The sequence below is a fragment of the Jaculus jaculus genome, chromosome 2, assembly GCF_020740685.1.
Source record: "Jaculus jaculus isolate mJacJac1 chromosome 2, mJacJac1.mat.Y.cur, whole genome shotgun sequence".
NCBI lineage: Eukaryota > Metazoa > Chordata > Mammalia > Rodentia > Dipodidae > Jaculus > Jaculus jaculus.
Window position 1 is genome coordinate 67,447,278 of NC_059103.1, and position 25,613 is coordinate 67,472,890.

General features: G+C 39.2%; 1 protein-coding gene across 1 annotated transcript in view; it reads left to right on the plus strand.

The window, feature by feature from the left end:
• Positions 1–25,613, plus strand: part of LOC123458665 (centromere-associated protein E-like) — a 39,303-nt gene that overhangs the window by 530 nt on the left and 13,160 nt on the right. The window contains 22 exon segments of the mRNA XM_045143513.1: positions 475–597; positions 975–1,140; positions 1,425–1,579; positions 4,114–4,417; positions 4,534–4,829; positions 5,384–5,446; positions 5,448–5,514; positions 6,040–6,071; positions 8,794–8,952; positions 9,121–9,411; positions 10,424–10,711; positions 12,118–12,372; positions 12,511–12,669; positions 12,848–12,991; positions 13,414–13,713; positions 14,118–14,276; positions 16,976–17,070; positions 17,072–17,126; positions 17,745–18,005; positions 18,786–18,941; positions 19,299–19,583; positions 22,282–22,377. Coding sequence (XP_044999448.1) covers positions 475–597; positions 975–1,140; positions 1,425–1,579; positions 4,114–4,417; positions 4,534–4,829; positions 5,384–5,446; positions 5,448–5,514; positions 6,040–6,071; positions 8,794–8,952; positions 9,121–9,411; positions 10,424–10,711; positions 12,118–12,372; positions 12,511–12,669; positions 12,848–12,991; positions 13,414–13,713; positions 14,118–14,276; positions 16,976–17,070; positions 17,072–17,126; positions 17,745–18,005; positions 18,786–18,941; positions 19,299–19,583; positions 22,282–22,377 — 3,909 coding nt within the window.

Here is a 25,613-nt window from a genome sequence, read left to right on the forward strand (position 1 = left end):
TTATTTGAGAGAGCCGGGGCAGACCAGGGCCTACAGACACTGCAAAAGAATTCTAGACACATGCACCACCTTGTGCATCTGGCTTAAATGGGTACTCGGGCAATAAAATGTGGGTCCTTAGGCTTGCCAGGCAAATGCCTTAACTGCCAACCTATCTCTTCAGCCCCAAGTTTCACACTTTTTGATTAGCTAGAATCAACATCTTTTTTTGTTTTGTTTGACTTGTTGAGACAGAGTCTCTTGTTCTCATGTAGCCAGTGTTGGTCTCCTATTACACGTTTGCTGCCACCATAACTGCATTTATGTGTTGCTGAGGATTGAACCCAGACCTCTGTGCAGCCAGGCAAACTGTCTACCAATTGAGCTAGGTCCCCAGGAAATCAATATGTACATGTACTATGTACATGTTTTCCAAAATAATTTCCAAATCTACCAAAATTGGATCTAACTGGATCCTATGTGTCTCCTCATCAGGAAACCACTAAAGACCTAAAACAAATGAAACAAGATTTGGTTGATACAGAAGCTGTAGTCCTTTATGCCAAGAGAAAACCAACCTTCCTTACAAGTGAAAATTTGGAGCTGAAAGAGAAAATAGTGAGTAATTATCCAAAAGTTTCCATGGCTGGGGAGATGGCTCAAGGGATAAAGTACTTGTCATGCAAGTGTGAGGATCTCACCTCAGAACTCACAAAAAGTTGGAATAGTAGTAGTACTAGTGTCTGTAACCCCAGAGCTCCTACAGTGGGTGGAGGCAGAGTCAGGAGAATCCCCAGAAGCTTGGGAGCTAGCTAGCCTAGTGAGCACAGTAGTGAACAGCAAGAGACTCTGCCTCAGAATGGAAGGCAAGGATTGTCACCAGGGACTGCCCTTGGACCTGCACACATGCATCATGGTGCACACATACACATTTATAATAAGGCAGTTATCACAGTCACTCCATTTTTTGTGAATTTTCAATCTTTCTGAAATAGAAAAAACTTCTAAACTCCTGCAAGCAAATGGAAAATGATATTCAACTATATCAACGCCAATTGGAGACAGAAAAGAAAAAGCAAGCTGATCTGGATAAAGAATTGCAATCTTCTTTTAATGAAATAAGAAAACTCAATTCCCTCCTAGATGGCAAAGTTCCAAACGGTATTTACAATATCAGACATCTTTTTGCAAATTGACTTTCTATAGAAATGTACCTAAATAATTTGACTACATCCCCATAATTGAAATGTTCTGATTTTTAATAACAATATGTGCTTGCAATATCATTCCGTTGTTGGTGTTTATTTTAAAGTTTCCACAGGCTGAGGGGTTTAACAAATTATTTTTCAAAAAAAGGGACCATATTTTGAGAAAAGTGGTTCAGAATCTATTAAGAATTAAATTAAGATTTTTCAACATTGGCTAATTTATAAAAAACTTCCTAGACTTGCTCTGTAATTTGGAATTGGAAAGAAAGATTGATGACCTCCAAAGTGAACTTAATAAAGAAACTAATGAAAATGAAACTTTGCGAAAAGAAGTTAAATTGCTCTCAGAATTAAAACCTTTACCTTCAGAAGTGCAAATGCTAAGGACAGAGGTAAGCAGATTTAGAAAAAAGACACTAAACATTTGACTAAACCTGAAATGAAAATAAATGCATCTTCTAGTCTGTTTATGCTACTGAGTAGAAACGTGTGTATAAGATATATTTACCAATACACTTAATAGCATAATTCATGTTCCAGCCATTTCAGTAGTCATGTATGGTATTTATCTTTTTGTCATCGTCGTTATTGGGTGTGGGGAGAGGGGTGTTACTAATCATATAACTATGTTGAAGAAGAAAAAAGTCAAAAAGTAGCTAAGCATGATAGTTCATGCCTGATGTCCCAGCATTTAGGAGGCTGAAGCAACCAGTTTGCTGGAAGTTGTCCAGGCCAGCTTGTGCTACCATCCAAAAGAAAAGAAGGAGAAAGTTAGCACCAGTAGTTTTTAGAGTCACTATTGAAACTCCAGGCTAATAAATGAGCCTGTAAAAGCCGGGCGTGGTGGCGCACGCTTTTAATCCCAGCACTTGGGGGGCAGAGGTAGGAGGATTGCCGTGAGTTCAAGGCCACCCTGAGACTACATAGTGAATTCCAGGAGAGCCTGAGCTAGAGTGAAACCCTACCTTGAAAAACCAAAAAAAAAAAAAAAAAAAAAGAAAGAAAGAAAAAAGAAAAAGAAATGAGCCTGTAAATCCCTGGTTTGTCAGTGTCTCCTTTCTATGTACCTTTCCCTCTACAAAAATGAAAAGAGAATGGGAGTGCCTACTCTGGCAGAGATCTTACTAGTCTCAGGAACATTTCATTCAGCTGTCCTATAAACATAAAACTAAGTTCTTGGGCTGGGGAGGTGGCTCAGTGGTTAAAGCACTTGCTTGTGAAGCCTGCTGGCCTGGGTTTGATTCCCTGGCACCTATGTTAAACTGGATGCACAAAGTGGAACATGTATCGAGAGTTCATTTGCAGTAGCAGTAGCCTTTGGTATGCCTGTACACATGCACTTCCCCCCCTCTCTCTCAACAATAACAACAACAACAAAAATTTTAATCTAAGTTTTTTACTTCTCAACACTTGAGATGTACAAAAGTGGGTACTGATTTTAGTCTTCCCTCCAAAGGAAAAATACATGTAATAGTTGATTCACAGTGATGTGCCTGTGAAGCTGGTAACTATACCTTCTTCTGTAATGTACCTTTTCTTTGTCTCTTCTTTGCTGTCTTTTAAATATTTTATTTATTTGAGAGAGAAAGGAGGCAGAGAGAGAATGGGTGTACCAGAGCCTCTAGCAACTGCAAATGAACTGATTAATGTGCCCCCTTGTGTATCTGCCTTTACATGGCTACTGGGGAATTGAACCTGAGTCTTTGGGCATTGAAGGCAAGTGCCTTAACCACTGGGCCATCTTTTCAGTCCTGCTTTCTTTTTTGCTCATTTTCCTCCATGTTAATCTTTCACAGTGATGAACTATTTATCAACTCAATATGGATTATTTGATTTTTTTACATAATAATTTTAAATATTTTATTTATTTATTTGACAGAGAAAGAGAGAATGGCATGCCAGGGCTTCCATCCACTGCAAATGAAACCCAGACGCGTGTCCCTCCTTGTACATCTGGCTAAAGTGGGTCCTGGGGAATAAAACCTGGGTCCTTTGGTTTTGCAGGCAAACACCTTAAGTACTAAGCCATACATAATTTTTTAAAATTTGTTTGTTTATTTTTATTTATTTATTTGAAAGTGACAGACAGAAAGAGAAAGAGGCGCAGAGGGAGAGAGAGTAGGTGCGCCAGGACCTCCAGCCACTGAAAGTGAACTCCAGACACATGCGCCCCCTTGTGCATCTGGCAAATGTAGGTCCTAGGGAATTGAGCCTCGAACTGGGGTCCTTAGGCTTCACAAGCAAGTGCTTAACTGCTAAGCCATCTCTCCAGCCCCATAATATTTCTTAAAGAACAATTTTATACGAACATTTATCCGTAAGGTTTTTTTTTTGTTTTTTTTTTTTTTGTAGTCTATGGTCATACCATCCTAAACATGCCCAGTCTCCTCTGATCTTAGAAGCTAAGCAGGGTCAGTCCTGATTAGTACTTGGGAGATTAATTTTTTTTTTAACTCTTGAGCAGCTGCATTCAGTAGTTTTAATTTAAAGGAAAAAGAAAGAGAGAGAGAGAGAGAGAGAGAGAGAGAGAGATTAATTTTGAGGGAAACCATAAAATTCCTGCCATGTGATAGTATTGGAAATCCAAAATGATTGCTAAGGAAACAAAGACAGAACTCACTTAAGTGTTTCCACTGGCTCTTTTTTCTCTGTACTCCTTATTAGAGCCCAAAGAGAATAGAAAGACAGCATTGAAGATGAAGTTAAATAGCCCCAGGTAGAGGAGTAGTGGCAAGAATGTGGCCTGAGCTGAGAATGAATCTGAGTAGGAGAGATAGCCTACTACGCCCAGTGTGCTCGGCTCCAGCAGCGCAAAAATAGTAATAATTGCCTTTCCTTAATTTAAACAGCTATTTTTCCTTGAAACTTGTTTCAGGATAGCTGTCATATATTGCAAACATTTTTAAATCTTACATCTTTTCCACAGATACATAAGAAGTCTAAAGAGCTCACTATAATAACTTCAGAAAAAGAAAAATTACTTTCTGAAGTAGTTTATAAAGACAATAAAATTCAAAGTTTACTTGAAGAAATGGGGAAAACTAAAGGTGACCTTGCAGCTTCCCAGCTGGATTGCAAGAACATTGATGAAGAATTTCAAAATTTCAAAACTCTTCATATGGAATTTGAGCAAAAATACAAAAATATCCTGGAAGAGAATGAGAAAATGAAACAAGAGGTAGGAAATCTCTCTAAAGATGCAGAATGTCTTGGTGTAAAGTTTGACAACTGAAGTTGGTACAAAATGTTTTCTAGAAAAATATTGACCTATTGTTTTCTTGATTTGTGTGTGTGTGTGTGTGTGTGTGTGTGTGTGTGTGTGTGTGTGTGTGTGTTTACTGTATCCCATTACTTTTTCTTACTTTAAAGCTTTCTGGAAAGACTCAGGAGCTCCAGCAGGAAACAGCCAAGAGTTGTGACAGATTAGATGAGGTGGAACAACTGAAGGAAGAGCTAGAAAACAAGGATTCTGCACTGCGATCTGTAGAAAAGGAGAACAGCCTGCTAACTGAGACACTACAGGAAACATTAGAAGAAGTAAAAACTTTGACTCAAGAAAAAGATGACCTGCAGCAGCTCCAAAAGAGCCTGCAAATTGAGAGAGACCAACTCAGAAATGACATTCCGGACACAATAAATACGGTAAGGTTTGGGCTGATTAAGCATTGAAAAGTCAGAGCCTCTCTAACGCTTTTTTTTTTTTTTTCTAAACACTTTGTTGTTGTTGTTGTTTGTTTGTTTTTTCGAGGTATGGTCTCACTCTAGCCCAGGCTGACCTGAAATTCACTATGTAGTATCAGGGTAGTCTCGAACTTACAGTGATCCTCCTACCTCTGCCTCCCGAGTGCTGGGATAAAAAGCATGCACCACTACACCTGGCCCTAAACACTCTTAATTAAAAAAAAATTAGTACTATTATTGGCAAGCAAATGAAAGAGAGAATGGTTGCACCAGGGCCTCTAGCCACTGCAGACAAACTCCAGATACATGTACACTTTGTGCATCTGCCTTTATGTGGGTGCTAGGGGAATCGAACCCAGGTCATTAGGCTCTGCAGGCAAGTGCTTTAACTGCTGAGCCATCTCACCAGCCCTTCTGAACACTTTTTATAGGCATCATTTTTCTGATTAAATAAAAGCTATAAAATCATTGTGCATCATATTCTAATGGGAATTGTTTTATGTTCTCTGACAAAGAACATAGACACTCAAGAACAATTGCACACTGCACTTGAGTCTTTGAAGCACCACAAAGAAAGCAATTAACACACAGAAAAGGAACATTTCTGAGGACTCTTCTGAGACACTGCATTCAGTGGATGCTGAGGGTAAACTTCAGCAAGAGGAAAAGGATGAGTTTCACTCTTCCATGTTCTCTTACAGAAGCTTTCTCTGCAGCAGCACATGCTTCATATGTAGTGGTGGTCACACTTTTATCTGTTATTTAAAGTGGGAATAGCTCACAATTTTATGAGCCCAACTTGAATATCTTTGAAGTAACGTGGAGCAAAACTGCTAGCAGGCAGCATAAAAGGAAAGAGAAAAAATGTATTAAACATCGAAGATCAGATATTTTCTGATACTTGATGATGTTTAGAATCTTTAAAAAGCCATCAAACAGAAACTTCCTTCTCAGACCTGACGGGCACTCAAGTGTGCTGTCTTTGTAACTTAACTACTCTGGGGTCTTTGGAAAAATGGAATAATGCACTGTTTATCTTATTTGGTGGTTTTTCTCCAGTTACCATAATGTCCTCAAATCCTCAATATGTTTTTCCTTCCTTTACATGGCATAATAACATTTGTGTGTGTGTGTTTGTGTATACACTACACTTATGCCTTCATCTTTTCAGGACATATAGGGTGCTTGTACCTTTTGCCTGCTGTGAGTAGTCAAAGTTAACACTGCTGTGAATCTGTGTGTGCAGATATCAAGACTCTGCTTGCAGTTCGTTGGTGTGCATATCTTGCTGGGTCATATGGCAATTCTTTTTCTAAGCTTTTGAAGAAATATGGCAATATTGTTCATGGTGGCTGTCCCCTTTTGTGTAATCACCAGCTGCGGTGCGGACATAGTTCCAGCTTCTGTGTCAGGTGTGTTCCTCCATGTGAACATGTGCCTGGCATGAAGAGAGCCCTGGGTTTGATGTTAGAACCACTCAAAGAAGAACAGTTTCCTTCTCTAGATCTTTGCTATTTGATATCTTATTTGCAGGATGCCTGAGTGTTTCTATTCTTTGTTGAGTTGTAATTTTTTAATGAGTTCTTAATTATTAATTTTTTATATTATTAACAAGATGTTTCGTATGGATACATCATGTGCTGGTACCCTCTTTTCCCTTGTCCCTGCCCCATTCCATTGGGGATGCTCCTCAGTGGGGTTGCAGATACTCCCCATGGGGTTGTAGTTTATGCATTGAGAGAGTAGCAGTCAGTTATCTTTTGGGGGAGGAAATGTCTCTGGGCATGATGTCTAAACCTGTGGCTCTTAAAGTCATTCCACCCCCTCTTCTGCAAAATTCCCTGAGCTGTGGTGAGTGAGTTTTAAGTCTCCTTCAGTGATGAGCTCTTAGGAGCTTCTGGTTCTCTGTTTTGGTAGGTGTTGAGCATCCTCCACATCTGTCTCCTGCACCCTGGTGCTGGTTATCGGGACCAGCATGGAAGCAGCACCTTCACTCATCTCCATTCAGCTGTCATTTGGCTCAAGTCCACAGGGTAGTTTATCTCCTCCAGTCTTGCTGCCTTTCTGTGCCCACTGCACGCACCCTCCAGTGCAGGGCCAGTTGTGAATTTTTTTATGTGGTATTCATTATATAATTCACAAGTACTTTTCTCATTCCATAGGGGTTACTTTTATAGTTTGATGATGCTGTTTTGTCATGTTCTACTGAACATCAGACCGAGACCTTCTACATATTAGACAAGTGCTCTACCAGTGACCTCCATCCCTCACTTATTAATGTCTTTTAAAATACAGAAGTTCGTTTTCTGTTTTCTCTCATCTCTCAGTACATAGTATATTTCACTTTTGCTGTACAATGTGTAATGATCTGATCAGGGAGTTGGCCTGTCTGTGCCTTCAGTGTAGTCCCTACTCCTAGCCTGTAGAATCTTAGGTTTGGTGTTTGGATTATATAAGAAAGTTCTTGGGCTGGAGAGACGGCTTAGCGGTTAAGGCACTTGCCCACAAAGCCAAAGGTTTGATTCTCCAGGACCCACATAAAATACACAAAGTGGCACATGTGTCTGGACTTCGCCTATAGCAACTGGAAGCCCTGATATGCCTGTTTCTTTCTCTCTCCCTCCCTCCCTCTCTCTCTATCTCTCTCTCTCTCTCTCTCTCTCTCTCTCTCTCACACACACACACACAAACACACACACACATCTGGTTCTTTGAAAAAGAAAGCAGTTCTTGGATGCTGCTGTTAAGCTCATTGATATACATACATTTAAATTGAAGGATGCCTCCCAAGTGTGTTGAGAGTCTGGGGGTACCCACAGCACTGAAAAGAGTTTAGAACCTGTGTTCATACTTATGCACTTATGCAGCCTCCTAAATATTAATTGGCCTGCTGGAGGAATTCTGCTATAATTATGATGTACACCTCAGGACTTCAAAATATTCAGACTCTACCACAGTGAACAACAGTGTTGCTTCCAGAATCTGTTTCACCCTCTGACCTCAAGCTCAGTTATTAAATTCTAGGGTAAATCTCAATTGATAAGCTCTGCTCTCCCCAACACACACACACATACTTTGCTTCCATTCTTTATTGTCTGAGCCACACTGCTCCTGACATCTAAACATGGCCATACCCTGTCCAGCCCTCTTATTCTCCACAAATGCCTGTCTGGACTCTCCCTCACCCCATAACTGTAGCAGGCCAAACTGAAACCCCCAACCTGTAGATGTTCTTTGGACTTAGACTGCTAGTGTAGTTCAGTTTTGTTTTGTCTTGTTTTGTTTTAATATGTTATTTATTTGAGAGAAAGAGGTGGGCATGGGGGCATGCCAGAGCCTCTAGCCACTGCAGAGGAACTCCAGCTGTGTGTACGACCCTGTAGTCCAGTTTTTATTAATAGATCCTTCTCAAGATACCACTGCCCTTTATGTCTGGAACAAGGTGGGATTTTTCTCTGCCACTGCCCACTCAAGGTAGTACTAAAGTGAGTTGGTCTGTCTTTCCCTAAAAGATGATTTTATACTTACAGTCATCCTGTGGCACTCATCTTTTAAGTATAAAATCAGCTCCCGAGTCTAGTTGTGGCTAGTTGTACTACACCCATTGCATGATTATGCACATATATTTGTAGAAGCATGTTCACATGATAAAATGAATAGGAGTCAGTTCAGCAAGTATGTTCAGATCATGGAGTGCTGCACCTTGGATAACAAATGAAGTAGAACCATAATACGGCATTCTTAAGTGTTCTGTTAGGGAAAATGTTAAGTGGGTAGCAGTATATTTAGAACACATGTTCACATGCAAAAGTAACTTGGAGGGTAAGGACTAGAAGACCTCAGGGAGGATAAGGAGACCACATGCATTCCTGTGCTATTGGAATAGTATTCCTCTCAGTGTAGTCTTTCTTTCTCTAATGTAAAGGACCTGGAAAAAGAAGATGAACTAAGAATTGCTCATGTGCACCTGAAAGAGCAGCAAGACACTATCGAAAAGCTCAGGAGGGCTGTTATGGACAAGACAGATGAACTAGCAGCTGTGCAGAGGGACTTAGGACATGCAAATGCTGCTGCAAAAGCGCAGGTATGCATTTTAAACTTATCTAAGTAACCAGGAGACTGAACCAGCTAGCTCTTCTGTGTAGTGAAAGAATGTGAATTAACCTAAAACTGAAGGCACGTGAAAATTTCCATAGTTAACCTATTTGGCTTTTTGTATTTGTGCCCGAAATTATTGTATGATTATCTTTAGATCCAGGAACTTAAAGAAAACGAAGATCAACTTAGAAAAGCCAATGATGATCTTGTGGGATTCATGTATCAAATGTATCAAATGGAAGAATTGAAGAAGCGACTCGAAACCCAGAATTCAGTTGTGGAATGTGCAGAAACAGAGAAGTTGAGGCTGACTAAGCAACTTCATAGAAACCTTGAAGAAATAAGATTCCTTACTTACAAAAATGATAGTCTAAAAATTGAGAATGAAACCCTCAGAGCAGAACGAGACCAACTGAGGGAAAGCCTTACAAAAGCAGAAGCCAATGTAAGTTATGCACAACCAGGGAAATGTTGTTTGCTGGCAATAATGTATCCTTCTTTGCAACACGTGATATTGTTGGCAAGTAGGAAATAATATAGTCTGTCAGTATCCTTGAACTTTTTGAGTTCTGTAACCAGTGTTTCTTATGAAATTTATCCTACACATATGTATTGTCTCAGATGTCAAAACACAAGCAATCAAATAAAGATGTCAAATATTCATTAATGCTGTGTAGAAACTGACAGATTCTAATAAGACTTCTGTGTGCTAAGCATTGAAACTATGCTATAAAGAAAAGTGTCCTTTCCCCCAGTACACACATACTTTTTGAATCCCTCAATTCCTATGCAGAAATATGGTATGCAAAATGGCATGGTCCCACTAAGATCAGGAGAAAAGGGGATTCAGTTTGCCCCAATAAAAAATGGGAAGTAGGGCTGGGGAGATGGCTTAGCAGTTCGAGGCTGGATTCTCCAGGACCCACGTTAGCCAGATGCACAAGGGGTGCATGTGTCTGGAATTTGTTTGCAGTGGCTGGAAGCCCTGGTGCACTCATTCTCCCTCTCCTTATCTGCCTCTTTCTCTGTCACTCTCAAATAAATAAACATGAACAAAAAAAATTTTTTTCAAAGGGGAGTAGTTTGGGAACTAGTCTCAAACACTAACAGAGTTAAGACTTTGATGATAGAATATAAGGGTTGCTTTTCTTTGTATCTAAGCGGGAGTGAAGTAAGTTATAGCAGAAAGCCACTCAAGAGTCATGAATAGCATCAGTGGGAATTAAAGAAAATTAGTAAACAAAGGTTGATGATCTAAGTTAGACCCTGAAGGTCACTTTACTGCTGTTAAATGCCCTGATATTTTCTTTTTAAAAAATGATAATAATCTACATAGTAGCCTGGGTACTTCATTAATATCAGAAGATTATAGTGCCTAGATAGTAACCTTTATACTTTTAATATTACAAGATCCTAGTGCCAAGATAGTAACCATTGTACTTTATTAATATTACAAGATCGCAGTGCTTCATAAAGAACAAGTGCAACTTCCTAATGTGAAAGAAGTCAGTGAATGTCCAGAAACAGTGAATACATTAGAACCACTAGAAGAGCAATCCAAACCCACGGATTCAACATCAGTAGAAAACTTAGCTATGGAAAAGCTCAGGCTAACGGAGAAACTTCAAGGAGGAAAGAAAGAGATAAAATATCTAACTAAACAAAGCGATGACTGGAAAATCTTAGAGGCATTTCAACTTGAACATTCCCAGCTCAAACAAGACCATAAAGAAATTCTTGCTAAAGTGAGGGCTTGGGATTTTTGTTTTATTTTTGGTTGGTTGGTTGGTCAATGGGTCTGTTGGTTGGCTAGTTGGTTTTTGTTTGATGTGGGTTTTTTTTTTTTTTTTTTTTTTTTTTAAGACATGGTTTCATGTATCCAAGGCTGGTCTTAGCTCCACCTCCCTAGTGCTGAGATTTCAGACATGCACATCATTCTTAGCTGAAGTGAGCTCCTTTTTCTTCCATTTAATTAGCAGTTCATCAGAATTAAGTCTTTACAAAAAGCCTGTTCTGTTTTCGTAAAAATCATACTGCCAGCCAATATTTTTCAAATGTTTCCTAATCATTAAGTGACTGAAACTGGAAAATTATTACAAATTGCTCATGAGTGTTAAACTCTTGAACCTGAAAAAAAATTGGTTCAAGGAAGCAACTGTTTCTTAAATACTCAAAACTGATTTAGAAGAAGCAGTGGTGAGCTAAAGTACAGGATAAAGCCAGCAATAAATTATTTGCTCCGTTATCTTACCACAGAACTATACTCCTAGCTCCTGGAAGGCTGACAGGGGATTGCAAGTTCCAGGCCATCCTGAGACATATAAGTGACATTTTTCATTCTGATCCTAAGCACACTTCACTGATTGGTTGCTATCTTACTGTCACTCTTGAAATCAAGATCAGAATCTTACTTGTAGCCTAGGAACTCTGCTGCTATTCGGCCTCACTACAGCCCTACAGTGCTCTCCTGCAAACCTTCTTGGGATTTTGGGGTGCTCTGGTATCATCTCACTGCCCACACTATTCACACACACTCTCTCATTTGTGGAACTTGTGCTTCCTTCCTACAGCTTTCAGCTTTTAGTTTTCTATGACCCAGGGAACGTCCCCTTAGGCCCCCCCCCCCCCCCCAGCCACCACCAGGAAACCCTTTCTATTCACCTATAAGTAGGTTTGATATTAATGCTCTGCTGTAGGAGCCCAGCACCTCTGTGTGCTGAGGTTTAGGGTAGTATCTGTCTTTTTCCTTAATGTTCATGATAGAAATAATATGAGATCTTATATCTTTTAATCTCCAGGCTCTTAATAAGATACCCGACAATACAGTTAGTCCTTTTAAAAAGACATTGACTACTTGAATAATGGAAGAATAGGGGAATAGAAAGATCATTCTGGCTGGGCATGGTGGTACACGCCTTTAATCCCAGCACTTGGGAGGCAGAGGTAGGAATATTCCTGAATTCAAGGCTACCCCGAGACTACATAGTGAACTCCAGGTCAGCCTGGACTAGAGCTAGATCCTACCTTGAAAAGCCAAATAAAGAAGAAAGAAAGATTGTATAATGAGCCACTGAATACTGTCTCAGTGTTCTTCTTTCTCCCTAATTTAAAATATTTCTGAGTAACAACTGTATTCTATGATTCTCTTAAGATCCAAGAAGCCCAAGACGGAGAATGTCCCTTGACTATGGGGGAAAAGGATGGTGATACTACAAAAATAAGTAAGAAAGGACCAATGAAGAGGCGGTTCAAAGCCAGATATTCAGCACCACCAAGAATAGATATAGAAAAGTTGCCTGAGAGCCTTGAAGGCCATGGGAAAGTGGGTGCCCTACACCAACTACAGCGGAATCTTCCCTCACAGCAGGACCGCTTCACAGGCCACATAAGAGAAGTCACAGCCAAAGTAGGTTTCATCTTTGCATGGATAATTTCCTAAAATATTTTGTAAGCAAATGTTGTAAAACTGCTTGGCAAAAGAAGTTGGTTATATTGTAATGGTTATGTTTCTATAAATTTCTTGGAATTGTCTCTAATACTACAGCTTCTGGAAACCGAGGAAGAACTTAAAATTGCTCGTTGTTGTCTGAAAGAGCAACACGAAAAGATTAATAGATTGACAGTGAACCTATCAGAGAAGGAATATGAAATATCCACCTTTCAGATGCAGCTGGAATCAGCCAATAATGAATTACAGAGAAAGGTAAATTGAGGATGAGGAACAGTGGGAGGAGCCTTGAGAAGGAGACAGCTGTCTGTAATACTACTGTTTACAAACAAAGTATTTTGGAACTTATCTTTCATTTATCCTTAAAATAAACGTATATGTGCACATGCATGAATATTTTGGGGCAGTAACTTCTTTTATTGTTATTTTGAAGATCCAGGAGCTTTATGAGAAACAGGAAAAACTTAATAGAATGGAAGCTCAGAAATCTCATGAATATATGTATGAAGTTAAACAAGTTAAGGAGCTACTTGTAATAAGAGATCTTAATGATTACACAGAAATCATAGTGCAAGGAGTATTTTAAGAAATAGTAATAATAATAGTAGCAAATATTCTAAGGAATTTGGGAAACTCAAATGTAGAGTTACAGGAAAACACGGGTCTTCTTTTGTTTTATTAAGTTAGAAAATGACATTTCCACTTGGGAGGCAGAGGTAGGAGGATCACGGTGAGTTCAAGGCTACCCTGAGACTATATAGTGAATTCCAGATCAGCCTGAGCAACAGTGAGACTCTACCTCTCGAAAAACAAAAAAAAAAAAAAAAAAAAAAAAAAAAGGAAAGAAAATGACATCTCATTGTCTTCATGCCCTTTATCAATGAAAGCTTCATACATTAGACTAAAATGTAAGGGTTTTTTTTTGCCTTAATTTAAAATGCATCATCCTTTTTCTTAAAAACAACATGTTCTGCCTGTGTCCCCCTCTTGCTGTCTCAGCAGCAAGAGCTTGTGGAGAAAGAGAAAAACTTTCTTAAGACAGATTCTATTGATGGCACCACAGAAAATACATGTCTAACAGAACACTTGAAAGAGCAACTTGAGGCCAAGAGGTCAGCTCTGGAAAATGTGGAAATGCAGAATGTGAGGTTGACTCAAAGACTAAATGAGAACCTTGAAGCAATGAGATGTGTCATAACAGAAAGGGATGACCTGAAGAGTGTAGAGAAGACTCATAAAACTGAGAGAGACCACCTCAAGGGAAACCTTCAGCTAACTATCACTAAAATGAGTTGGTCTGTCTTTCCCTAAAAGATCAGTGTGACAGGATGACTGGAAGTATAAAATTAGCTCCCGAGTCTAGTTGTGGCTAGTTGTACTACACCCATTGCATGATTATGCACATATATTTGTAGAAGCATGTTCACATGATAACATGAATAGGAGTCAGTTCAGCAAGTATGTTCAGATCATGGAGTGCTGCACCTTGGATAACAAGTAGAACCATAATGCAGCATTCTTAAGTGTTCTGTTATGGAAAATGTTAAGTGGGTAGCAGTATATCTAGAATATATGTTCACATGCAAAAGTAACTTGGAGGGTAAGGACTTGAAGGCCTCAGGGAGGATAAGGAGACCACATGCATTCCTGTGCTATTGGAATAGTATTCCTCTCAGTGTAGTCTGTCTTTCTCTAATATAAAGGACCTGGAAAAAGAAGAAGAACTAAGAATTGCTCACGTGCACCTGAAAGAGCAGCAAGACACTATCGACAAGCTCAGGAGGGATGTTACCAACAAGACAGATGAACTAGCAGCTGTGCAGAGGGACTTAGGACATGCAAATGCTGCTGCAAAAGCACAGGTATGCATTTTAAATTTATCTAAGTAACTAGGAGCCTGAACCAGCTAGCTCTTCTGTGTAGTGAAACAGAATGTGAATTAACCTAAAACCAAAGGCAGGTAAAAATTTCCATAGTAAACTGATTTGGCTTTTTCTGTATGTGCCCGAAATTATTATATGATTATCTTAAGATCCAGGAACTTAAAGAAAAAGAAGATCAACTTATTAAAGCAAAAGATGATCTGGTGGAATTCATGTATCAAATGGAGCAATTGAAGAAGCAACTCGAAACCCAGAATTCAGTTCTGGAATGTGCAGAAACAGAGAAGTTAAGGCTGACTAAGAAACTTCATGAAAACCTTGAAGAAATAGGATTCATTACTGAGGAAAACGCTAACCTAAAATGTGAGGAGAAAACCCTCAGAGCAGAGCGAGACCAACTGAAGGCAAGCCTTACAAAAGCAGAAGCCAATGTAAGTTATGCACATCCCTTTTGCAACAAGGGAAATTTTTCTGGCAATTAATGCATCCTTCTTTGCAACAAGTGATATTGTTGGCAAATGAGAAATAATACAATATGTCAGTATCCTTGCACTTTTTAAATTCTATAAGCAGTATTTGTTTATGAAATTTATCCTACACCTATATATTGACTCAGTTGTCAAAATAAAGAAATGTGTATTTATGTGCATATATATGTATGTGTGTGTGTGTGTATAAACATGCACCCAAATATATATATATCATAAAGTTGTTTATTGGAGTGGCTTGTAATAAAAATGGGAAACAATCATAGTGTACCTTAGAAAGAAACTTAGTAATGTGTCAAAATCCTATATAAGCCTGAAAAAAGGAAACCCAACTTGAAAGTCTTATTGGAAGCTGAAAAACTAAACCACTAACAGAGAAGCATGCTGTTAAATTTTATGTATATGTGTGTGTGTGTTTAGGTCTTTGTTCCCTTTTAATGTTTTTGTTATCCTGTAATAATTATGTATAATAATGAGTTTCACCATGACATGTTCTTTATTTTTTGCCTGTATGCATGTTTGCATAGTGTGGTATGTGTGTATGTGGTTTGTGTGCTGTAGGGATGATTATGTGCCCTTGCAGCACCCCATTTGCTCACCTGGTTGTGATGGCCACAGTGGAACATTGGATGTCCTGCTCCATCAGTTTTCCCCCTGGTCTTCTTTGGGTGGGAGTATTTACTGATTCCGGAGCTTGCCAGGCTCTGAAGATTCTCAAGTCTCTGCTCCCCTGTAAGACTGAGGAGACAGTGGCCACGCCCAGCTGTTTTTCATGCAATCTGGAGATTTGAAGTCTTAACAGTCTCAGGCTCTCATACTGGCACAGGAAGCATACTTTACTCCTGAGCCTTCTCTCCAGCCCTTGTGATGTTTTCAAACATGCATTTTAATTCACCCCTATTTTTTTCCTTTTGTCCACCTACTCCTTTCCTCTTCCCACCTTTTTCTCCCCTTTTCTACTTTTTTTTTTTTTTTTCTTTTGGAAAGGTTGTTTCCAGACGCAGATGTGAGAGTTTGTGTACAAGACCATCGTGTACCTTACCAGTGGCTACATCACTGAAAATGCCTCCCTCTCTCCCATTAACCATTAACTATGTATAAATCCTCAGGGAGGGATGGGGCGTGCCATCCTACAAAGGATGTTCAGAACCCCAGTTTGAGAAGGTAACCACAGCTGTTGTGAAGTAAGAGAGTAGTACTACAAGATGCCTGGAAGTCAGCATTCCACACATTTTCTCCCATTTCTTCCAGCTCATAAATTCTTTTGTTCCCTCTTCTGAAATATTCCCTAAGCCTTGGGTAAGTAATACAGATAACCTGTTTATGGCTAGACATGTATCAATCACTTATTCTCAGCACTTTATTCAGCTGTGAGGCTCTACTGGTACAACTGACCACTGCAAAAAGCAGATTTTTGTGACCAAAGCTGTCAGCAGCACTGATCTATAGGCAGAAATGTGGTTATTTATAAGACACTTGATAAGCACATCATGTCCATTTAGCCAAAAAGCAGCAGAAGCTTCTACAAAAGGGCCTGTGACCCTCCCAGCCATGGACTAGGGACCAGGTTCACAGTTCCAGCTGTCTATTTCTTGAAGTAGAAAGAGCGTGGGGAGATAAGCACAGGAAGAGGGCTTCTTTGTTTTGTTTTGTTTTGGTTTGGTTTTTGGTTTTTCTAGTTCAGGCTGACCTGGAATTCACTATGAAGTCTCAGGGTGGCCTCGAACTCTTGGCAGTCCTTCTACCTCTGCCTCCCAAGTGCTGGGATTAAAGGCCTGCGCCACCATGCCCAGCTCAGGGTAGAGTTTTCTAACAATAGAGAAATATAAGCAGGCTGGCAGTGTTGCACAGGAGTAGAGCTCTTGCCTAGTCTTCACTGGCTTCGGGTTCAAGCTCCAGTTTCACAGTAATGAGCAAGTTAAAACATAATTAATTTTATTGTTTAATAATCAGATGAGTCACTATTCTTTTTTTACTTAAATTTATTCTGTTTATTTTATGACCCAGCTATTTTAAATTATTTATTAGAGAGCAACAGACAGAAAGAGACAGACAGAGAGAGAGAGAGAGAGAATGGGCATGCTAACATGGGTCCTGGGGAATAGAGCCTTGAACCTGGGTCCTTAGGCTTCATAGGCAAGTACTTAACCACTAAGCCATCTCTCCAGCCTGAGTCACTGTTCTCTTAAGGGTCTCTTAAAGCAAAAGGAACTAAGAATTGCTTATGTGGCTCAGAAAGAGCACCAAGAAACTATCAACATGCTCAGGGTGACTGTTTCTAAGAATCCACATGAAAGTGGATTTAGAATATTCAGAGACTAACTTTCAAAAGAGAAAAAAAGTATTTTTGGAAAGGAAAGGGCACTCCCTTGATCTGGCATCTGGTTTGTTCATGTCTAAAACCTCTGGGGGATATAAAGAGTTCAGCCATGTTGAGAAACAAGTTGGCACTTTGCTGCTGGTGAATATACCCCTGCAGTAAGGCCTAGCATTTCCACTCATTGGGTATGTACCTAAAAAACCTGCAAGAATGTTCATAGCAACTTCACTCAAAATAATGGGAAAATGAAACCAATCTAAGTATTTATCAATGAGAAAATAGATAATAGTATTATCATCCATACATTCAAAAGTAAAAAAAAAAAAAAACTGATCCAAGTTGATAAAAATGAGAATAGGGTTACTTCTAGGAAGGGGAACATAGATACTTTGTGAAGTGCTAGAGATGTCCTTTAGTTTGATCTGGGTTATACTGTTATACATGCATGCATACATCAAGGGCAATTTAGCTGCACACTGCAGATTAGTAGACTTTCTATTCTACCTCAAAAGAAAAGTATGTGAATTTATGTAGAATGGGAATAACATGGAAAAACTAACATCTTAAGATGTTTAGAAAGTATTCTTTAGCCTTTCTTTTAAACATCTGCGTCTTAACAGAGTTTCATGATATTTTCAGATTCAAGAACTGAAGGAAAATGAACTTCAACTTCTTAAATTAGAAGGAGAACTCAGTGAAGCACAGAAACAACTCAAGGAACAAGGCAGGACTCTGAGTAAGATAGAGATGGAGAATTTAACTTTGGCTCAGAAACATCATGAAGACTTTGAAGAAATAAAGACTCTTGTAACAGAAAGAGATAACCTAAGGAAAGCAGAGGAGATACTCAAACTGGAAAGAGACCAACTTAAGGAGAACTTAGAGAAAATCACAGCTAAAGTGAGTGGTGTGATTTCTTCCTACCCAGTGCACACTATTATTTTTGTGGGGGGTGGGGGGGGGTTCGAGGTAGGGTCTCACTCCAGCCCAGGCTGACTGGAGTTCACTATGGAGTCTTAGGGTGGCCTCGAAGTCAAGGCAGTTCTCCTATCTCTGCCTCCCGAGTGCTTGGATAAAAGGTGTGCACCACCATGCCCGGCAGTACACATTATTCTTAGTGAAAAACTATTCTTCCTAGAAAATACAATATATATTGGAGGTAGAAAGGTAAATGTTACAACCTTTTAAGAGGCAGCTCAGCAATGTCTTTTTTTTTTTTAATTATAAGTACATGTATTTGGTGGCATGGAAGTACCACTTATAGGAATTTATCCTACCAATATTTTCTTCACTCATTGGACAAAAATATAACATTCTATAGTAAATTGTGATTTGTGGTGATGAAAATCTAAAAGTAACCCATGTATCTACCCACAGGGCACTAGGTCGGTGAAGTTTCTCCTATAAAGGAATTCTGAGCCTAGGAATAGGGTGCTTTTTTCAAAAATGGGTGTAGGAAAGGAAAAGTGCAGGTGGCAGAGTCCAGCAGGGAGCAGGGCTGGAAGGAAAGGCTCGGGGTGGGAATGTGTACCTCATGTCCTGCAGTCCTGTTCCAATCTGTGACATGAGATAGGACTTGTTTATAGCTGAGCATACAGTTTTCTTAAATTATGCTGAAAGTCAGTAATCATTAAGAATAATAATGTTCCTTTATATTATCACATTTTTCTTCTAATAAAGGATCTAGACACACAACAAGAACTAACAATTGCTCACATGCATTTGAAAGAACAAGAAGAAAATATTGATAAACTGAGAAAGAAACTTGGAGAAAAGGCAACTCAAATTTCAGACATCCAGGATTTAGATAAATCAAAAGATGAATTACCAAAAAAGGTATATATCTTGTTGTTCTTAAGATAGTAACCATGTCCATAATCATCTGTAGAATGAGAAAGAATATTGCTATGTTTAAGTAAAAACTAGTTGAGCACTCCTAATCTGATAACTGAAGTGGAAGGTTTCTGAGTACCTGTGAAACTCAAAACCTTGGTCTTGAGAGATTTGAGATCAAGGGTGTTGAAACAAGTGATGTTAGCACAGACTCTCTAAAATCTGAAGTACTTGTGCTACCAAGCATTTCAGATAAGGAAGCTCAACTTTATATATATGCATAGATAAGAAAAAAAATACTATTTTCCTCCCATAAAGAAATTATATTTGCATTGTAATTTATTTTATAATTATCTCAAGATCCAAGAACTTCTGATGAAAGAGCTTCAGCTTTTTAAAGAAGATTTCAGTAAAACTTATACCAAAATGAATGAAATAGAACAATTGAAGAAAAAATATGAGGCCCAGCATACATCTGTGCAGAGTATGGCTACAAACAATTTTCACTTGATTAAAACCGTGTATGAAAACCTTGAAGAAATAAAAAATGTAGCTAAGGAATGTAATGAGCTAAGGAAGATAAAAGAGTCTCTCAAAATGGAAAGAAACCAATTCAGAGAATCCATAAGAAAAACAAAAACTAGAGTGAGTTCAGAATCTTTCCCTATTTATAACTATAAGAATTTAGTTTGTTTTTAAAAAATGGGTTATTTAAATTTTGTTTTCTTTTGCTTTTGATCTTATTTTTCTGGAAACTTCTGAGAACAGTAAGGGGTGGTAGGAAAACTTAACATAATTTTTAGATGAAAAGGAAGTATAAAAGTATTTTATTTAAATGTTGGTATCTTTAATAATTTAACACATATAGATATAGATTTTGAGGTAGGTTCTCACTCTAGCTCAGGCTGACCTGGAATTCACCATGTACTCTCAGGGTGGCCTTGGACTTTTGGCAGTCTTCCAAATTCTGCCTCCCAAGTGTTGGGATTAAAGAAATGTGCCACCATGCCCAGCAAACCTGTGTATATTTTGATCATATTTACTCCCACATTGCCGTCTTATTCTCTTCCCACTGAACCATTTTCTTCCCAACTAGTCCCCTTCCTACTTTCAGTGTCTTTTTGTAGTCTTCGTTGTTTGCCACCCACCTAATGTCAAGTGATTGTATGAACATGGGTTGGGGGTTATTCATGTGTGTGTGGGCAACTGAGCAGTGGCTACACCACTAAAGAAAGTAATTGTCAGCCGGGTGTGGTGGTGCATGGCTTTAATCCCAACACTCGGGAGGCAGAGGTAGGAGGACCGCCAGACAACAAGTTCAAGGCCATACTGAGACTACATAGTGTATTCCAGGTCAGCCTGAGCTAGAGTGAAACCCTTACTCCAAAAAATAAAAACAAAAATAAAATAAAATAAAAGAAGTGATTGTTGGGCTGGAGAGATGGCTTAGTGGTTAAGGCATTTTCCTGCAAAAACTAAGGATCCAGGTTCAATTACTTAGTACCCACATAAGCCAAATGCATAATGTAGCACATGAGTCTGGAGTTCGTTTTCGGTAGCTAGAGGCCCTGGCATGCCCATTCTTTCTCTGTCTGTCTCTTTTCTCTCTGCTTGTAAATAAATAAATGCATTTTTTTAAAAAAAAAAATAAAAAGAAAGTGATTGTCCCTCCCTAAGAAAGAATCTCATTTTTAAAGAGGCCAAATATTTGTTAGAAAATGCTATTTAATTCTTCATTTTTAAGAAAAGATTTGGGCTGAAGAGATGGCTGAGCAGTTAAGGCGTTTGCCAGCAAAGCCTAAGGAGTCCCAGTTAGACTCTCCAGTACCCATGTAAGCCAGATGCACAAGGTGCTGCATGTGTCTGGAGTTTGCAGTGGCTAGAGGCCCTGGTGTACCCATTCTTTTTTTCTTTCTCCCCTCTCTTTCTCTCTCAAATAAATAAATTAAGTATTTTTTTAAAAAGATTGACTGGGGCAAGGAAATGACTCACTGGGTAAAATTTTTTCATGTAAACATGAGAACCTGTGTTTGGGTCCCCAGAACCCTTGTAAAGGCCAGGTGTGGTGGCATGCACCTACAGTCCCAGCACTGGGGCATCAGAGACAGGAGGATTCCTCAAGCTGGCTGGCTGGCCAGCTGGTCTCACTGAATTGGTGAGCTGTAGGTTCATTGAGACCATGTCTCAAAGAATCAAGTAAAGAGTGACTGAAGAAGAGACCCAGTGTCATCCCCAGCTTCCACATATGTACGCGGATACACACGCACTCTCACATGTACACACCCATACGAATACTGAAACGTGCAGTCAGGGAAACAACAAAGATTTCATTTTCTGAAGCAAATAACATTCCAAATGGAAAAATATTTGAAGGAGAAAATTTGAAAAAGACTATCCATTTCCCTACCTCTATGATAGAATTCTAGATATGGGGCTGGAGAGATGGCTTAGCGGTTAAGCGCTTGCCTGTGAAGCCTAAGGACCCCGGTTCGAGGCTCGGTTCCCCAGGTCCCACGTTAGCCAGATGCACAAGGGGGCGCACGCGTCTGGAGTTCGTTTGCAGAGGCTGGAAGCCTTGGCACGCCCATTCTCTCTCTCTTCCTCTATCTGTCTTTCTCTCTGTGTCTGTCGCTCTCAAATAAATTAAAAAAAAAAAAGAATTCTAGATATGGCTTTTCATTGGTAAAGTTAGAAGGAAAAAAGTAAGATAAGAGTTTTGTTTTGTTTTTTTTAAAGGGGGGAGGTTCTTCTTATATTTGAAACATTTTTTTTATTTTTAATTTTTTTGTTTGTTTATTTGTTTGACAGAGAGAAAGAGAGAGAATGGGCACGCCAGGGCCTCCAGCCACTGCAAATGGTCTGCAGATGTGTGTGCCCCCTTGTGCATCTGGCTAATGTGGGTCCTGGGGAATTGAACTTCGGTCCTTTGGCTTTGCAGGCAAATGCCTTAACTGCTAAGCCATCTCTCCAGCCCTGAAACATTTCTTTTTAAGCCCAGTCAGATCTTCTAAAAAACAACAAAGTTCAGTCAAATACTTGAATGAAATGAATTAATTTTTTTCATTTCATATTTGAAGATTAATGTTAAACACATCATATTCAGTATCAACAAAACTCTAGGTGCTTAGTAAATTGTCTTCGTATGGATCCTAAGTAAATTCATAGACAGGTATATCCATTTGGCAAGCCTAATTAGCAAACATTCTTCTAGGCACTAAGGTGACCAAGTCACACAACTTGGAGAAGCTGTGGAAGGGAGGAGGGATTCTTATTTTGTTTCCTACTTCTTTATGAAATGTAAAATACAAATATATCACTGTGGCATTTTTTTTCTTTGTATCAGAACCACAAAGGGGAAGTAAAACACAAAGGAAAATTGCTATATGATGCAGAACAACACCCTACAGAAAGCCTGATAGAAAAATGCCTGAAGATAAAAGTAAGTGTCCTCTATAAAAACTCATGTGCATGTTACTCCTATTCCAAAGGCATCCCAAAGCCTCGTGTACAGTAAAGGGAGCCTCTGTGAAGTGAACAGGTAGTTACCAGGGTTGTTCTAATCCTTGATATCAGGTACTGTATGCATGAGTATACTTATACATAGGTGCTCAGAAACCTTCCACTTTGGGTATCAGATTAGGAGTGCTCAACCATTTACATGTCAAATGTGTTCTTTTGCATTCTCCCTACACCCTGTTCCTTATCATGTTACTACCCTGTCTTGGTCACTTTAACCTAAGATTCTGGAAAGGCAAGTTTGTGATTGTTTTTAGGCCTCACTGATACTAAGCAATTCTTGAAACCACTAAAGGGTTCAGCCAGTCGGACATGGAGAGGAAAGAGCTGTCTAGATGGAAGACACAGTGGTACTAGGCGCCTGGGGCACAGGCCTGCCCAGTGTTCTAGGGGCATCAAGACCGGGAAAGTTTAATGAGGAGGAGAGTCAGAGCTAGTGGAAAGGTGCCAGGGCCAAGCCCTGGCTTGAAGGAGGGTCCCTGAAGAGAGGTGTGAAAGGGAGCGGCAAAATAACGACTCGAAGTCAAGTTCTGGTGCAAGCTGACAGGCTAATGCTGAAGGCAGCTGAGTTTTTCTATCTTTTTCTCTCTGCCTCCTTTTCTGTTTTTATTTTTTTTATTTTTCTTTTTCTATTTTTCTATTTTTTTCTTGTTTTTTCTTTTTCTATTTTTTGTCTTTTTTCTGTTTTTCCTTGTTTCTATGTTTCCATATTTCTATATTTCTCTGCTGCCACAGCTCTTAGTCTCAGTCTTTTATTTTCTGATCACGTCATGCAAGAACAAACTTCAAGAAAGGTACAATTTTACAGAATTCATAGAAACTTTTTGTTATTCCTTATCATCAAACAATATTCCCATAATTATTCACCTCAAGTAAAGTCTTCAGACTCCTGTAATGATTAACTGTTTTCCCATGTATGTGCGGTCAAGCACTTGTGATTTCCTGGAATTCTACTTTCAATTACTCTATTAAAGGTGAGAGGTAAAACAACCACAAATAGGGCTTCCCATCATTAATCACTGATCCAGCAGATCCATTTATCCTTTAATTATTTATTTTGAATTTTCCTTTTCACGTCCCTCCAATACTTAGACTTTGGTCCCCCCAATTGAACTATTTCTGACTTTGGTTGTTTTTCTGTAAGGATTCCTGGTAAAGAGTCAATTGTAATTGCCACCATTTAGAAAAATTAGTCATATAACAATGCTTACATTGTTCCAGGAGGTTTATTGTTTCCTCCTAAGTTTACTGTACTCCATGCCTGACTTTCTTTAAGGCCTTTAAGGAAAACAATTATCTTTGACCCATCTTCTTGTTTTTCTAATTCTATGCCAGAGCCTCTTTCAGATACATTGACCAACACTTTACCAACACCAATTTTTACTGGAAAAGTAAACTTAGAGATTGGGACACCAAGTGAAAGACAGAGAAAGACAAACATTACACAGAAAACCACATATTTCTGTAGCATAGAGAGCCAAAGATTTTTCTATAGAAGGGCCACATTGGACTTCAAGGAAGAGACTGCTGGGCTGTAACTATGTCAAGCAGCTCTTCAGCACTCGATTCTTTGTGATCCTGAAATGGCATGCTTGCCGTCTCTGGCAGAAAGGAGCAGACCAAGAGGCCACAAAATGTCTCTGAGTTCACACTGGAGAGTTTGGACCATATGAGAGACAACCTCCTAGTCTGACTTAATTTTTCTGTTTGTTTGTTTTTGTGTGGAATTCACTATTTAGTCTCAGGGTGGCCTCAAACTCTCAGCAGCCCTCCCACCTTGGCCTCTTGAGTACTGGGATTAAAGGCATGCAACACCACACTTGGCTTCTGACTTACATTTTAAAGGATAAATTCTGAATGTTGTATTGAAAACTGTGTGAAAGAAGAAAGACTCATTTCAGTAATCTAGCCAGAGGTGGTAGAGTGGTAGCAAATTTGGTGGTAAGAAGTGTTTCTATTCTGAACATATAATTGAAGTAGCGCTTTAAGAACTTTTCTGTAATTTGTGTAGGCTATCTCGTTCGTGGCTGATGGATTTCATGTGCTGTTCCATATGGTTAGGTAGTTCATCATGAGACAAAGACAGGAATCCCCTCTCAGACCTCCCAGATTAAGGAACAGATTGTGAGAAGCTGTGCTCTTTCCCCTCCTTTTTCCCCGTTTTGTCCTTCCCCTGTGCTCTGGCCAGTTTGTCACCTGCCTGGTATTTAGTTACCTGAGCATATGGGCTCAGGTTTATTACATATATCCCCTGCACCAGGTACCGTACTAGGTCCTTGACCTTAGGAAATAGGTTTTATTACTCTATTTATGAAAAAGGAAGTTAAGGGAAGAAGTTTAGCACTTGCTCAGTGTTACACAAAAAGTAAATTAGTAAAGTCAGAATTTGATTCTGCCAGGCCCAAGTTTAAATTTGGATGTAGAAGTACTTTACAGTTGCAGTTTTGTTTTTTGTTTTACAAAAGTTTATTGAAATATACACCAGCACCCAAGACAACACTTCATTCTAGTTATAGGAGGCAAAAAATGTTATGACAGGAAATGCAGATGTTTAAATAGGAATGGATAAGGGCCACGATGTTCTCAGGTCTATGGAAGAGCTTCCTTTTTGTCAGATTTCTTTTTCTCTTTCTTTCTTTCTTTCTTTCTTTCTTTCTTTCTTTCTTTCTTTCTTTCTTTCTTTCTTTCTTTCGTGGCTTTGGTTATGTATTTCTAATTTTTTATATTGACAACTTCCATAATTATAAACAATGTCCCTTTGCAACCTCCATAATTTTATACAATATCCCATGGTAATTTTGTAATTCCCTGCTTCCCCCCACACACACACACTTTAACCTTTGAAACTCTACTCTCCAGCAATTCCCTCCCCATCTCTTTTTTTAAAAAATATTTTTATTTGTTTATTTATTTATTGGTTTTTCGAGGTAGGGTCTCACTCTAGCCCAGGCTGACCTGGAATTCACTATGGAGTCTCAGGGTGGCCTCAAACTCATGGTGATCCTCCTACCCCTGCCTCCCAAGGGCTGGGATTAAAGGTGTGCGCCACCACGCCCGGCTTGTTTATTTATTTGACAGAGAAAGAGGGAGAGAGAGAGAGAATGGGCATGCCAGGGCCTCCAACCACTGCAAACTCCAGACCCCTTGTATACCTGGCTA